This window comes from Monodon monoceros, unplaced genomic scaffold, assembly GCF_005190385.1.
Source record: "Monodon monoceros isolate NGI ecotype Baffin Bay Population unplaced genomic scaffold, NGI_Narwhal_1 Super_Scaffold_21, whole genome shotgun sequence".
In the NCBI taxonomy this organism is placed as follows: Eukaryota; Metazoa; Chordata; class Mammalia; order Artiodactyla; family Monodontidae; genus Monodon; species Monodon monoceros.
The window spans coordinates 171629126-171645958 of NW_021703778.1; the positions used below are offsets into that span (position 1 = coordinate 171629126).

At 43.5% G+C, this 16833-nt stretch overlaps 1 protein-coding gene across 3 annotated transcripts in view; it reads left to right on the forward strand.

Moving 5' to 3' along the window:
• The first annotated feature begins 2177 nt into the window (after window positions 1–2177).
• RCOR1 (REST corepressor 1) overlaps window positions 2178–16833 on the forward strand; it is a 126022-nt gene continuing 111366 nt past the window's right edge. For all 3 annotated transcript variants that reach the window (XM_029237299.1, XM_029237298.1, XM_029237300.1), the window contains exons 1-2: window positions 2178–2681; window positions 2758–2817. In XM_029237299.1, the coding sequence (XP_029093132.1) occupies window positions 2396–2681; window positions 2758–2817 (346 nt within the window). In that variant the 5' untranslated portion in view covers window positions 2178–2395. The remainder of the gene's footprint in view (window positions 2682–2757; window positions 2818–16833) is intronic.

Genomic DNA, 16833 nt, shown 5'->3' on the forward strand with positions numbered 1-16833 from the left:
CTCCACCAGGCCAGGAGGTAGTTACTATTATCTGTGTTTTACAGACAAGGAAGCTGACAGGGTCAAGGCCAGTATCTGTGTGGCTTTGGCATCAAAATAGAACGGGGCCTGGTACATGTTAGGTGTTAATATTTGTTGAAAAATTGAATGGCTGGAAGGTCCAGTGATGCACCCATTGTTATAACCCAGCCAGGAAGTAGCTCCAACCTTGGGGTTTGGTAGGTGGTGCTGGTGACCCCATGTGCTGTGCCATTCCTGCTGCTCTAATAAATGATTCAATATCACCTTTGTGCCCTTGTAGGCTAATCTATCCAGAGTCTTGTGGTATAACTTCATAGAAACTAAGTGAGCAGGGCAGAGGGCTCTTAACCTCATTCCTCACACAGTGCTCACCTCTAGATGAGTCACAGCCCTCGGCCAGGTGGTTCAGCCCGGGGAATGCCACCTCTGGTTCCTAACCCTTGGCTTTGCTGTCTGCATCCTACCCAGGCCAGCTGTTGGGGAGTATCCCGAGGCACACACCTGTGCTACTTGGGCTCTCCTAGGAGATGAGTGTCCTTTTAAGGGGGAATCCAGGAGCTGCGACCCTGAACTTGGCGGGGGCAGTTCTCCTCCATGGGGAGGGCTCCCAGCGCTTTTTCTTACAGTTCATTCAGGCAGAATTGAACATGGTCACTTCACTGAAGTAATAATGATGGCTCATGCTGCAAAAAACGTGGAGAACATCCTGCTTATTTATTCAGGCTTTAAAACCATAAAACTTCAGATTTCTCCCTGTAGCTATTTATAACCAGAGCTGGTGTAAACTGTCCCCATATTAAGCTCAGGTTTGAAGTAACTTAAAAGAAAAATAGCCATCCGCTGCATTAAAAAAATACATATATATTTTTTTCATTTATAGACCTTTTCTCGCCTCCTGATTATTCCTGATTATGTACGAAGAGCGTGTTGTTTGGGGGGATCGGTGGGGGTGGAGCAGATACAGACTTCCAGGGGAGTCACACACTCTCCCATCTCCCACCCCCACCCCCAGCTATAAAAGCAGCCCCGCGTCGGCCGGTGGTCACTCTCTGGGGCAAGGGGTGGAGTGGGGGAGGCAGGGCAGGCAGCAGATCCGGAAAAGTAGCTCTTGGCTCGGAGGAAGTTGGCCCTCCTCCCCTACCAAAGGCTTGGGATGAAAATAGCTTCTTCCTCTTTACCCTTCCCGGACCCCAGCCCATTTCTGTAAGTCCCCCACCCCATTTTTAAGTGTTCCCCTCCCCCTGTGACAATTCGGCTCCTTCACAGCTCTCCAAACGGCCATCCGGGACGGCAGGGACCCCGCGCCCCGACTCTGCTACCGGGCAGGGGCAGAGGACCCTCTCCTCCGGCCTCGCAGGCGCGGCGCGCCCCGAAACTCGGGCAATCGCGGCGACTTCCAACCTCCCCCCACCAAATTAGCAGAAAGCTCCACTAAACCCCCTGAGCTCCTACACGGCTTTCTTCTACTCCGGGGGTGACTGTCACCTGGGAAGCCTGTCCCCTGCACCAGGGTTCCCCCGGCGCTGAGTAACCCCCAAATCCCTTGGGAAAGGTGGGGGCGCAATTAGTTTCTTCCAATTAGTTTCCCCTCTTTGTATAGAACCCATTCAAACTGTGAGATGTAATCCTCCGCGCGAGGGGGAAAGTAGTCCCAACCTTGCATTCAATTTGTTCTCGTGTCGCGTATATTTTACTTTTGGAAACCGATGGGATCCTCAGTGGAGCCCTTCGGGGAACGTGGGGGCAGAGGCCGCGGGGGGCGCGCGCAGGTGAAGGGGGGGACCGGCAGAAGGAGGGGGCGGGGAGGACAGCTAACTCCTCGCTATTGCCTAGAGAGATGGATCATGGGGCGTAGAGAGATTGCAAACCTCAAACCACGTACAGCGGGCGATACGCGTCAACCGAACCTGACCAACGGAAGCCCGGAGCCTCCCCCTCCCCGCTCTCCCGCCCCGGCCCCTTGGACAGACTGGTACGCGGAGCCAATCTGGCTGTCGCTCGCCGTCCAAATCCCACAAGAGCCAATGGGAGCACGCCGGGGGCGGAGCCACCCCGCGCCGGGTTGGGCTGCGCGCGGCTTCCCCCGCTCGCCCAGGCCCCGCCCCCCTCCCCTCCCGCTCGCTGCTCCTGGAGTAGTTAGTGCCAGTGAAGTGCGGGCGGCGATGAGAGCGAAAGTTGCGCTCGGCTCGGCGCTGGGGGCTTGAAGCGGCTCCGCTCTCCGCCCGCTAGGGCCGCCCCAGCCCCAACTCGCGCCCGCGAGCTCCGGCCGCGCCCGCCCGCCTCCGCGCCCGCTCTCATTCCCTCCCCCGGCCCGGCGCCCCCTCCTCAGGAGCCGCGGGTCCCCGCCACTTTCGCCCGGTCCGGGCCCCCGCCGATGCCGGCCATGGTGGAGAAGGGCCCCGAGGTCTCAGGGAAGCGGAGAGGGAGGAACAACGCGGCCAACGCGGCCGCCTCGGCCGCCGCCGCCTCGGCCGCCTCGGTCGCCGCCGCCGCCTCCTCGGCCGCCGCCGCCTCCTCGGCCACCGCCGCCTCCGCCTCGGCCGCCGCCGCCCCCAATAATGGGCAGAATAAAAGTTTGGCGGCGGCGGCGCCCAATGGCAACAGCAGCAGCAACTCCTGGGAGGAAGGCAGCTCGGGCTCGTCCAGCGACGAGGAACACGGTAAGTGGCAGCCGCCCGCGCCGCCCCCGCCCGCTCGCCCGCCCGCCCGCCCGCTGACCTCTCTGCTTCCCCGCAGGTGGCGGCGGCATGCGGGTCGGACCCCAGTACCAGGCGGTGGTGCCCGACTTCGACCCCGGTGAGTAGCGCCCCAGCCCGGCCGGCCGGCGACCCGAGGGGGCGGACGGCGTCGGACAACTTTCTTTTTGCCTGTGTGGGTCCTCCTGTCCGCGGGGAGACACCCGCGCAAGGGTGTCCTGCTGGCGTGCCTGCCCCCGGGGAGGCCCCGGTCGCCGCGGCGGGTCGGATTGGAGGCGGCGGCGCGCAGCCACACCTGGCCACCTGGCCCGGGGGCTCCGGCATCCCCGGGTCGGCACGAGCCGCGCCGGGGCCGGGCAGGGGCGGCCGCGCCGGAGAGTTAGTGTCCTGCGAGCGCCTGGGCTTGGGACGTCCTCGGACCCGTTTCTCCCCTGCGGAGGGTTGTCCCGCATGCCCTTTCCTCGTCCTGCCCGCCCCTGGACTCCTGCCTGGCCCCGACTCCCCTCCCGTCTTGAGATCTCCCAAAACCAGTTAATAAAAGAAGTGTGCTTCCCAGAGGGCGCCTGCCCGGGGAAGAGAGACTGGCTGGTGGCAGTTTGATTTTAGGACCTATTTGTAAATGTGTGTGTGTATTCCCCCCCCCCCCATTTTTTTTTTTAAAGGAACGGGTTGTGAAAGATTAGAACCTTCAGAAGCTTTAGCCTAACAAATGATGTCCGCCTCCAAGAAATCCCTACCCCCTAGCTTGGACCATTTGCTACTCTTGCTGCTCTTCTGTGTGGAAGCAGATTTAAAGTACCAGAAAAATCCAATCAGACAAAGGAATTCGTCAGTGAGATTCTAGCCTGTCTCCGTATAAGATTATCTTTAAAAGATTGTTGGCATGGAAAATGTTTGAAAGGACGTGGGTTTTCTTTCAGAAATAAAACTCAAAAAAGAACCTTGTGGAACTGGAGTTAACAGTCCTCCTGGTTGGAGGGCTTTAGAACTGAAGGTTCTCTATGTAGGTTATACCACGAGTTTGAGAAGATAAATGCATAAATGCTTTTCCTTGGAAACAAGACTGCAGAAAATTGCAAGGATCTAGCCCTTGAAAAAGGCGATTGCTCTTAAGCTGTTATTTAGGTATGAAACTCTGGGTGTTGTTTGAAGTGAAAATACTTAGGGATCCCTGAGTGAGCTCTTGGGCATTCTGGAAATAAATGACCTTTCCCGTATTTGCCTTCTACATTTTAGTCTGTTGATGATTTAAATCTCTTAAAGTATATGTAGTCTACCGCCCAGGTTTGTATTCCTTTTAACTTAATGTTAGTCTTTTTGATAGTTTCCCCTTCCCCCGCGTCTTCCTTTTTTGGTAGTCACTTCTCATTTATAAGAGTGACAGGATGGAACTCCGAGACAAGGCTTTTTCTCTTCTGTGCATGCCTTCTCCATTCCATGGTTGGCCACCAGGGGAAGCATACTGTTTTTTGGTTACAGTTGACCCTATCTTCATTTTGTAGGTCAAGTCCATCTTTGTTTTAATACACAGAACATAAAGCAAAGCTTGTCACCAGGTTTCCCCCACATATTTAAAAAAATCAACTTGTATATATCTTTTAGTTTTAGTAAGTTGGTCAGTTTTTTGGTACATTTTGTTTATATTCGTTTTGAAAGCTTTATTTAAATATGTTGGATGTGACTAAAGAAAAGGGCATATTTGATGGCAACAGCAAGAATTAGAATTCTGACATTCTTCTAAATATTGATGTCTAGCTCAGCATTGTTAGGAATGAGCCTGATTTCTTTGGAGTTGTTCTCTTTGAAACAGCACATGTAATAGGATCATATTTTGAGCTGTCCTTGCAGTTTCGATGGAATAGATGCAAGCATAAATTTGCTAGAGACCTGCCATTCTAAAAAGTAAAACACTGTAAATGTTTTGCTGCATGGTCTTACTGCCAGTTGATTGGGTCTTGGCATTAACATTTCGTATTTTGTGTTTGTTTTAATCTGGAAAGGAATCCAACTGATATGAAATAATTTGAAACCCTGTTTTGCCAATCTGAGTAGTGGGATGAATTCCTAGGTATGGCTGGAAATTGTAGGACTTTACTGTTTCCTACTGATTTATTTTTTTAGGTGTGTTCTCATTTAACTTAAAACCTAAGAAAAAAAAACAAAAAACCTAAGGGACGGGGCTTCCTTGGTGGCGCAGTGGTTAAGAATCCGCCTGCCAGTGCAGGGGACATGGATTCAAGCCCTGGTCCAGGAAGATCCCACATGCTGTGGAGCAGCTAAGCCCGTGCACCGCAACTACTGAGCCTGTGCTCTAGAGCCTGTGAGCCACAATTACTGAAGCCCTCACGCCTAGCGCCCGTGCTCTGCAACAAGAGAAGCCACTGCAATGAGAAGCAGGTACACTGCAACGAAGACCCAACGCAGCCAAAAATATAATTAATTAATTTAAAAAAAATCTAAGGGATGGGGAGACTTCCATTTTGGGATAGAAATGATACACCAATTTTGTTTCATGGCAAAAAATTTTTGTTTCGGTCTTTAGACTTAAGACAGTTTCCTTCCATGAGTACAAGTTAGGAATAATATGGAATTGAGATTGTGGTTGTTAGTTTCCTTTTTTTCCCTGCCTGAGTTTTGAATATTTGTTTGTTTATTTATTTATTTATTTTTACAAATTTGAACAGACCGGTAAGTGTGAAACTCATCAGGAAACTGCTTTTTTAAAAAACTGTCTCTGTAAAGATGTATGAGTGGAAGAAGTTGATTTTAATTGTTTTTAAGATCAGATTTTATTTACCCACAGTATCCCAACTTGACCCTATTTAGCTTTAAAAGCGAATGGTTGAAACTAGATCCACCTGATACTCCCTGTATAGCCCAAAGAAGATTCGTCATCCCTCACAAGTAGTGAGTGAAGTGGATAGAGCACTGCCATCCTAAAGTGCTGATTCAGTTCTTATTATCTAACGAAGACCTAAACTGGATCACTGGATCAGAACTTGGTAGTTAAAATAACATCTGTGTTTATAATGATGGAACAAGTTTTATCAGTTAGATTTAAAAACAAGACCAGAATGCAGTTCCATATCTTTACCTTAGTCTTTGTTCTCATGTGGGGTCCAGACCGCCTTTCCATACTCAGTGCCGTAGTGTATGCTGAGTCGTCTTTGGTTTCTTTTATTTATTTTTATTTTTTATTTTTTAAAAAATTTATTTATTTTTGGTTGTGTTGGGTCTTCGTTGCTGCATGCAGGCTTTCTTTAGTTGTGGTGAGTGGGGGCTACTCACTGTGGTGGCTTCTCGTTGCGGAGCACAGGCTACATCTAAGCGCATGGGCTTCAGTAGTTGCAGCATGCGGGCTCAGTAGTTGTGGCACACAGGCTTAGTTGCCCCATGTCGTGTGAGATCTTCCTGGACCGGGCTTGAACCTGCGTCCCCTGCATTGGCAGGCGGATTCTTAACCACTGTGCCACCAGGGAAGTCCCAACATGTGTTATTACTGTCAACTTCTGTCTGTGCTGGTTTTCAGTATCACAGTTCACTAATAGTAAAACTAAGACTCTTACAGAAGAGGAAATGTTAATGGTAAATATTTTTGAGGTAATAGCCCTTTAAACATGCACCCTGTATTTGGAACATTGAATCCAGTATATTTAATCAGATTAGAAAATTTGTGGTTGTCATTGGCTCAACTGTCACTTCAGAGTTGACTTGTATTAATAAAATGTGTTATGCTTTAACGTGGAATAATTTTTCTGAACAGGGTGTCTTGACCTGCTTTTCATTTCTTCTTACTGGTGGTTCTGTGTACCTCTTTGAACACATTATTTGCTATGCTTTAGTTTCATTGTAAAAATCAATTTTAAAGATACCCCAAAATTCATAAGCTACAGTGAATGCTTTGTGATGTAGATGTACTTTGAGGTAGTGTTTACCCAAATGAGAGGTCAGGGTAATGATAAACCCCGTGAGTGATCACCTTCATGATGTAGTGAAGTAGGAGACACTTAAAACTGGTTGTCGGGAGGCTGAATGCCCTGTCTCTGTGGTTAAGAAGGTGGTTTAAGGTCGAGCTGGTCATTTTATCTCTGGAGCCTCAGTTCCCTCCATTATGAATCAGGGATCTTTCCCTCACTTGTGGCCTGTGATTGTGTCAGTTATAGTCATCTTTTTAATTTCCGGCTTCTTTCAGAAGCAGTATAGAGTAGACTGTGAGAGCTTGGGCTATGAGAATCGCCAAACCCAAGTTCAGATCTTGGCAGTGCCTCTTGACAACTGTGTGTTGCCCCTGGGCAAGTTACTTTATTTTTGCTTTCATCTGTGAAGTAGAGGTAGTGGAACTTCTTCCTCAAGAGAAGAAATTAACTGAGCTAATACATGTAAAATGTCCAGCGCAGTGCTTGGCACAGTGAGTGTTAAGTAAACATTGTCTGCTATCTTATTCTAATTATCGATTGTGGGACTTAAGTTGCCAAGCAGTGGTCCGCGCATTGCCTGCTTTACTGCAGAGGTAAGACTGAATTATAACGAAGCCGTAGATTTGAATGTGAATCATGCACTGAGATAGTTGAAGAAGATTACTTTTAAGTTACCTGCTGCAATTTAGGTAAATATTCTTTCCTGGAAGAGGGAGAACTAGTCCAATACTTTTATATAGCAGAAAAGTACACTGAGATCCAGAGAGGATAGGTAAACCTGTTCAGATCAAGTTTCTGGATAGTACAAAAGAGACCTTGAATCCATCCCTGGGCCAAAGTGAAGTACACATTAACTGTGTTCTGAGTTAGGGAGTTTTTGCTCTAAACTTTCAAGTTCTTGTCTTTGAGAGTTAATGTTTTCGAGGTGAGGTTCTTCTGCCACAGTGTTCCCTTCTGTGGGTGATGAGTGTGATTCAAAGGTTAGCTGGTTGAGGCTGATCAGAGCAGAGCTGTTTTAAAAGCAGTGTTGAAAGTCCTTGGTACTGAAGAAATTTAGGCTTACTCTTAAAAAGCTATTTTCCTTGGTGTTATAAAGTTCTATGGGGCAATTTAGTTGCAACTAACTTCTTAGTCTTTGGAGATGAAACATTAGAGTCTATCCAAGTTACTGTATTCTCCCCCAGTTTATTTTACTTTTTATATTTTACTCTCTGCTATATAGATTGTTGTAATTAATTTGTAATTTAGCCCTCACTTTCTTCTGAGCCTTTCTTTAGAGGTTCCATGCATAATGTAAAACTAAGAAATAAGGCTTGTATTGGTTTTTATATTTAAAACAGAACTGGAAATCCCTTTTGTGGAGGGAGTCTCTGTAGCAGCACAGTAGAAGTCTGAATAAGGTAGGAATTGGGGATTGAATGCTGATTCAGTGATTTGGAGTGAGTTAATTCCTACAGCTTTAAATAGCAATTATGGAAAATACTTGTGACCCTAGAAATGATAAGGGGTAATAATTGTAATTTAACAATTCCTTCTGTTTTGTGTTATGGAAATTCTTCTAGTACATATATCTGTCTTCTGGTTGAGCTTTATGTTTTCTGTTGTTGATTTTTAAAAAAAGTATTTAAAAAATAGAATGGTTTAAGGTGACAAAAGGTGTTTTGCTAAAATGTTTGAGACATATTTTAAAATAACATTAAAAAATGTCATTTAAATGAAATGTTGACAGTAAACCCTAAAACTATTTTTTTTCAAATTAGTCAAATTCTTTAAACATGGTGATCTTAGTAAAAATCGCACAGTAGACATAATTCTTTGAAATTTCTGGATTTTCCCTTCCTTGGGGTAATGAGAGAGAAAATTGTAGTGTCCGCCCAGTCCAGCCTTCCTGTGTTCTAGATGAGGAAAGTAAGGCCTGCGGAGACAAAGTGACTTGTATTTGTCTTTCAGTCATTAAACGTATCTCCAGATAGACTTGAGGCCAATGAAGCCAAACTTAAAACTCTTAATGTTTTAGAGCATTGTTACTGCATACAGTAATTGGGAACGGTAATACGGGTGCATGATTTTAGAACCAGGAGTAAGGTTAAATTTCTAAAATTGAAGTGATTAGATAGTGGTTAGATGTTGGAATGTCTTTGCAAATTATCATAAGGTAGGATAGCATTGTAAACATAGAGTTATTTAAAAAACCCACTCAAATAAAAAATATCTACAGTTACATGCCCACCACTGTGATTAAACACTGTTGATATTAGGGCATATTTGCGTCAGGTGCAGGTAGAGGCTAATTCTTCCACTCCTGCCTTCACTAATTGGAAGTTGATTTTTGTTATCCCTGTGATAGTTTGCATCCTCTATGAAGCAGATGCCAAGATAGAATCAGCCGTGCAAGAGTGTCAGGGGTAAATGCCTGTGAAGATAGAGAGGAGAGGAAGAAGGTTAGGTGGCAAAGCCTTCAGAATGGGTGCAGGTGTGACACCTGTGAAGGAAAACAGAAAGAAGGATGATTGATTATTGGACCCAGGAGCCTAAGATTGCAGTGCAGCCAGAGCACAGGTCGTTAGAGTGCATTGGGCAGGAAAGGGCCTGCCCTAGAATGCCGGCTGTGTTCAGTCATTGGCCTGGCGTTGGTATGAAGGCTGCAGTGGACCCCAAAGGTGCTGGGCAGCTGGGGCTGTCAGCTAATTACACTTCTCTCAGCTCTTTCTCTCTTGAAGGGAGATCTGAGTGGCACGCTCTCAAGGCCGGCAGAATGCCCATGTGTGTTTTTGTACTTCAGTACGTACTTATGTGTGAAAAGCAAAATGTTTTGTTATTGTCAAAGTCTTTTTGTAAATGGAATTATTTGTGCATATTCATTTGCTTTGGTGTTTTCCAAACAAGTACATTCACTAACAGGCACAGAAAATTCCTTTCCTTCACCCAATTTTCACTAAGGTGTTAGGTTTATTAACTTTTTGCAGTACTGTCTTTTTGTGGTTTATGTTGGCATTTTTCTAAATTACTGGTGAGGTTAAGTGTGCTTTTATTATATGTTTTTTTGGCTACTTGGTTTCCTTCTGTGAATATACCTTTTGCTCTTTTTCTGTAGGGTGTTCTTTTTCTTACTAATTTGTGGGAGCTCTTTATATATTTGGATACTGATCCTTTATTAGGGTTACATATGTAGAGTTTTTTGTTTTCTCTCTAGTATTGGGGTTGATTGAGTTTCTTTTCAGGAAGGAATAAAAATATATCCCTGGTTGGATATGTTTCTGCTCAGAGACTGGACTTGGTACATAGCTCCTATTATAATTGTCACTAGGACTCTCGGTTTAAGATGAATGTCACTGAGAATTGACACATCTTTTTTTGTTATGCTTCAACTTTATTCAGTTCATTTGGTGTACTAATTATTAACCGATTGACCTAAATTTCAGTACCAGATGACTTGAAAAGCTCTGATTTAATTTCTGTCCAGCATCTAGTTATAACAGCATACCAGTTAGAGGTTAAAGTTATAGCTTTAGTTTCCACGATGGTCAGTTAGTTTCCTATGACGGGTTAACGTGCTGTGGACTAAAACCAAATTCAGCTGTCTTATGGGTTTGTCACTGATGATAAGCGAGTGGGCGAGTGTGTGCATGGGGAGGTGCAGCTAATAGAAGACCCTTGAAGGACTGATTTGTCAGTGCCAGGTTAGTGTAGTGCTGGCTGTGTGCCAGACTGGTTTGAACACTTTATACCTATTAATGATTTAACACAACGATCAAAACAGTCATATCAGGTAAAGTTGTTATCACCGTTTTCCATATGAGGAAACAGAGGCATGGAGAGGCTTATTGTTATGGTTCAACCTAGTAACTTGCCCAAGGTAACCCATTCTAAGATGCCAGCTGTTGTCAGAAGCACCATTATTTTATATGTCACTAAGAAAGGAAAAACACCAAGATCGCATTAAGTGTAAGTTGCTGTCAGATTTCAATCTAGTGTATTTCAGGGAGAGCCAGCCAGAAATCCTCTTTAAGAAAAAACACTTAGGAGCAATACTTTATTGGATCAATTGCTTAGTCATTTCCATGTGGTCCCAGGTATTGTGGAGTTTTATGTTTAGGGTTGCCAGAGCCTGCTTCATGTCCAATTACATTCCTCCTCTTCCTGGAAGTGAAAACACAAATGAAATGGGAGGTATCTGGCTTGGTTGACTGGGGCAAATTGGAATGAATTGCTTCACTCCATGTATGTCGAAATAGTCATTTTCAGAGTGTAAAATATAATTGTTTTTTTGAGGGGAGCGATTTCTTGCGATTGGATGACATAAGGTTACAATGGACCCTGTTATGTTGGTTACCCTTTAGTTTAACAGCTGAGTATAACTTTTAAATATCTATCCCCCCCCATATGTTTTTCTGCAGATTTGCACTGAACTTGAGCTGTGGAATGAATTTAAGAACCAGGTCTTAATAAAGTGTGAAAAGATACACAAATTAAAATATCTAAGAGAGCATTTTAAAAAAGCCCCTTGGTTTCACCCGTACAGCTATCTGGTTAGTATTGTTCAACAACTAATTTTCCTCCCTTGCATATTATTCCCATCCTTCCTCCCCCATCAAAAAAACAAAAAACAAACTAACCCTGCCCCGCCTCCCCCCAAATCCCCAAAGTATATATTAGTGAATTGTATTCTATTTTTCAAAGACCAGAGTATACTTAAAGAAAATTGTAAGCTTTATTCTGTTTGTGAAGTTTGCCATGTTTGATTTGATCGTAGTGTAAGTTAACTAAGGACTAGTTTTTGTCTGCCCAGAACCCCAAGGTTTGCCTTGTACATTTACCGAGGGCACTTGGGTGAGTCTCTGCTCCTCAAGTTTGGCCATGGTTATCCTTTTCAGCAGTTTCATCTAGTGACTAAGAAATACTACCTGATGGCCCTATTTATGCCTGAAAAGGTTAATTAAAATTTTGGGCATTGGTTAAACATTCTGTTCACTTAAACTGTGCTGTTTTACACACATATATACTCTTACTGAAGATTGCAGATCCTGCTTTACTGACATAGAAGCTTCTGGGCTTGGGCTAGTTCTGCTTTCAGACTTAGTGTGGATATAGGGCGATCAGGATGGTAAGAAGAGTAGGGGAAGTACTTGGCTAGTCTGGTCTTACTTGGTTCCATAAAGTCTTGGTGGTGTCATGTGATTCTGCTTTCTTAGTTTTTTGAGCCACCAATTCGGTTTAAATATCTAAAGGTTTCTCTTCTCACTTGATGTAGCTGAATGTGGTTCTGCATTTAATAAGAACATTTGTGTGCACTGACTGACTTACCTTGAATAGGCACTTTGTAATGGACAGTTGATAATTAAGCACCAAGTTTAGTTAAAAAATGGAAACCCAAGGGAAAAAAATGAGCTTTAAAGTTGCATTTAAAAGCTGGTTTTCCCTGTTTTCTGTGCCTTTTTAGTAATGAATTTGTATGAATTAGAGATACACATCTTAGAAGCATTCTTAAAAATTTATTTTTATCAAGGTGAATTCATATGACATAAAATTAACCATTTTAACGTGAAGAATTCAGTGGCATTTAGTACATTTACATTGTGTGCACCTACCACCCACACCATCTAGTTCCAAAGTGTTTTCATCATCCCAAGAGAAAACCTCATCTCCCTTAAGCGTCTACTTCCCCTCCCCCCCCACCCCGTCACTGATGACAGCACACAGAGGGTGCTATGAGGCATGATGTGGCGGGGTCACCTGACCCTGGGGTGGAGGAGGGGCATTGAAGAAACCAGGAAGAAGGTTTAGGTGAAGTGGTCCTTTGAGCCAAGCCTTAAAAATAGGAGTTTTTCCGTGTTTATGATTTTATGATGTTTATTAATTTAAAAATTAATATATATAAGCTGTAAATGTTAAAAAATTATTTTGAAAATGCTAATCTTTCTTAAGAATTTCAATCTAGATTTTCTTTTAAATTGTCTTGAGCTGTGCTGTCCAGTAATATAGCCACTAGTGATCTATAATTTTTTTTTTTTTTTTTTTGCGGTACGTGGGCCTCTCACTGTTGTGGCCTCTCCCGTTGCGGAGCACAGGCTCCTGACGCGCAGGCTCAGCGGCCATGGCTCGTGGGCCCAGCCGCTCCGCGGCATGTGGGATCTTCCCGGACCGGGGCACGAACCCGTGTCCCCTGCATTGGCAGGCGGACTCATAACCACTGCGCCACCAGGGAAGCCCCGATCTATAATTATTTAAATTTATTAAAATCAAATAAAATTTATAATTCAGTTCTGTCACACTAGCAACATTTCAAGTATGTAGCTGTTGGCTGCTGTATTGGACAGCGCCGAGTAGGACATTTCCATTATCCCAGAAAGTGCTGTTGGACAGCACTGATCTAGAGGTTCTGATGAAAGCTTTGTTTTTTATAATTAGTTCAGTAGTTTTGTCCCTTTAATCAAGGTGCATGATGAAATGTAATATTGGAACAGCCGATAAATATTATGATGGCTGTGTACTGAATTCCTCTAGTGGAGTATTTGTTAAAATATTGCTATTAAGGTATTCCAAACAGGCTTCTTGGGAAAGCAAGTAGAAATTGAAAGCTTGGAGAGGTTTGTTTTTTGAGGTGGTTATTTAGTACCTAATTAAACCAAAAGGATGATTAAGATATATGGCTATATTGAAGATAAATGTAGGACTTAAAAAATCAACAATATGAAGGCTCAGCCTTTTTTTTTTTTATTTTTTAAAGGGATCTTTATTTTCATTTATTTATTTATGGCTGCGTTGGGTCTTCCTTGCTGCACGGGCTTTCTTTAGTCGTCGTGAGCGGGGGCTACTCTACATTGCGGTGCACGGGCTTCTCATTGTGGTGGCTTCTCTTGTTGCGGAGCACGGGCTCTAGGCACGCAGGCTTCAGTAGTTGCAGCATGTAGGCTCAGTAGTTGCAGCGTGTGGGCTTCAGTAGTTGTGGTACGAGGGCTCAGTAGTTGTGGCTCTTGGGCTCTATAGCGCAGGCTCAGCAGTTGTGGAGCATGGGCTTAGTTGCTCTGCGGCATGTGGGATCCTCCCAGACCAGGGCTCGAACCTGTGTCCCCTGCATTGGCAGGTGAATTCTTAGCTACTTTGCCACCAGGGAAGCCCTGAAAAGGTTAGGTTTTTAAAACAGCTTTATTGAGGTTTAATTGACATAAACTATACATATTTACACATACACAGGTGTGCATATATTAGGCTGTTTGAAGTCTCACTGCTAACTGATGCTCTGTTCAGTCTTTTTCTTTCTTTTTTTAAAATAAATTTGTTTATTTATTTTTGGTTGCGTAGGGTCTTTGTTGCTGCGCACGGGCTTTTCTCTAGTTGCAGCGAGCTGGGGCTACTCTTCGCTGCAGTGTGCAGGCTTCTCATTGTGGTGGCTTCTCTTGTTGTGGAGCACAGGCTCTAGGTGTGCGGGCTTCAGTAGTTGTGGCGCACGGGCTCTAGAGCTCAGGGTCAGTAGTTGTGGCACACGGGCTCAGTTGCTCCGCAGCATGTGGGATCTTCCCGGGCCAGGGTTCAAACCCATGTTGCCCGCATTAGCAGGCAGATTCTTAACCACTGCACCGCCAGGGAAGCCCCTCTCTTTCATTTTGAATGCTTTCTATTGCTGTATCTTTAAGTTTGCCAGTCTTTCTTTTGTAGCGTCTAATGTGCTGTTAATACATGTATTTTTTTCATCTTCCAGGTTTCATATCTAGAAGTTTGATTTGGGTCTTTTAAAAAATTTTTCATTTTTTTATTAAAGTATAATTGACTAACAGTGTTGTGATAGTTTCAGGTGTGATTTGGACTTTTAAAATGTATTTCAGGTCTCCTGAGCATACTCAGCCTTGCCTCAAACTTCTCAAACACTTTGCAGTACAGTTGTAATTGTTTTAATGCCCTGGTCTACTAATTCTCCCATCCATCTCATTTCTGAGTTGGTGTCAACTGATTGATTTTCTTCCTCATTATGGGTTGTCTTTTCCTGTTTCTTTGCTTGTTTGGTAATTTTTGTTTGGATGCCAGACATTATGCATTTTACTTTGGATGCTGGGTATCTTTATATTCCTATAAATATCCTTGCGCTTTGTTCTGGAACATGGTTAAGTTCCTTAGACATGGTTTGTTCATTTCAGATCTTGCTTTTAAGCTTTGTTAGGTGGGATCAGAGCAGCATTTAGTCTAGGGCTAATTATTTCCCACTACTGAGCCAAAACCCTTCTGAGTACTTACTCTACCCAATAGTCCTTTAATTCTGAGGTTTTCCACTCTGGCTGTTGGGAATAGGCACTCTTCTTGGCCCTGTGTGAGCCTCATGGATTATTCTTTTTATTCTTTTGAGTAGTTCTTTATCCAGATACCTCAAGTATTTTCTTAAGAGGCATGTGCTGGTCAGTACTATGCTGAATACACAAAGAGGAGATCTCTGGAGTTCTCTTTCTGTGCAGCTGTCTCTTTTCTGGTATCCTGCCCTACAAACTCTAGCTGCCCTGGCTTCCTTGGCCTAAGTTTGCCTCCTAAACTTGGGGAGATTGCCTGACTTTCCCTGGGTTCTCTCTCCCTGTGCTGCCAGTTGGAAACTCTCTCCAGGCAATAAACCGGGATTTACTTCGTTCGTTTCCTATCTCTCAGGGATCGTTGTACTCTGTTGCTTGGTGTCCAGTGTCTTGAAGACTGTTGCTTTGTATGTTCGTTTTTAGTTGTTCATAATGACAGGGTAAATCTGGTTCATGTCACCCCACCCTGACTGGAAGCAGAAGTCTAGATTTTTTAAAAAAGAAAAGTAGAGGAATTGCTTATATTTCCTTTTTTAAAGAAAACATTAGTACACATTTACATGTTGTCATTTACCCCTAATCTATTTAGTTTCTTCTTGAAGCTGTTAGGGCTTTTTTTTTTTTTTTAATTGAAATATAGTTAATGTACAGTGTTATGTTAGTTTCAGGTATACTACATAATGATTTGATATTTGCACGCATTATGAAATGATCACCAGGATAAGTCTAGTAACCATCTTTCCCCATACAAAGTTATTACAGTATTATTGACCATATTCCTTATGCTGTATATTACATCCCCATGACTGGAGGTTTGTACCTGTTAATCCCTGTCACCTATTTCACCCACCCCCCTACCCCATCCCTTCTGGCAACCAGAGTGTACTGCCTGTGTTTTTTTCTAGGAGTTGTATGGTTTCAGGTCTTACATTTAAGTCTTTAATCCATTTTTGAGTTTATTTTTGTATGTGGTGTGAGAAAGTGGTCCAGTTTGATTCTTTGGCATGTAGCTGCATGATTTTGATTTTTCCAACACCATTTATTGAAGAGGCTGTCTTTTCCCTATTGCATATTCTTGTCTCCTTTGTTGTGGATTAATTGATTGTATAAATGTAGGCTTATTTCTGGGCTCTCTATTCTGTTCCATTTATCTATGTCCCTGTTTTGGGGCCAGTACCATACTCTTTTGATTACTGTAGCTTTGTAATGTAGTTTGAAATCAGGGAACATGATAACCCTCAGCTTTGTTGTTTCTTCTGCAAATTGCTTTGGCTTGTTGTGGCTTTTAAACTTTTAAGTTTGGGTTTTATGTTCATGGAAGCATTCTGTAAATAGAATAATAATAATGCTTTTAGAAACCAGAATATCAAATTTTATGTTTTCATATAGCCACTATTCATTTCAGTGTTCATGATAGAGTGCTTAGTCTGCCTACTCATTGAAATCTGATGATTCTAGCCAGAATTTTCCAAAGCAGGATTTTTTTTTTTGAGTTCACTATTCTTTATAAAATATATTATTTAAAAATTATTCGTTCTAATAAGAACTAATACTTTTTCAGAGAAAAGTATACTTTTCTCTTTGAAAAGTATAATTTAGGAAATATCTCATTCTTGGACTGTCTTAGACTTCCATCTTGCTGAGATGTAATAAGTATTTGTATGTGTGTGTTCCTTTTGAAGCACTTCTTACAGAATTTTTATTGTTTCCTAGTCATTTTCAGCTTGATGCCTTTTAGATTTTGAACATCTGGTGCTTTCATATGCCATATATTGATCCTCCTAAACTGAATTAGGGTTTTATATAACTGATGAACTATCATTTTGAGTCCTTGCTGGTGTTCTGCTTGCTTGGCAATGGGTCAGTTTCCATGGCATTGCCATTTTTGTACAGTATTGTTAGTGGAGCAGAGAGGTTGGGGGTGGG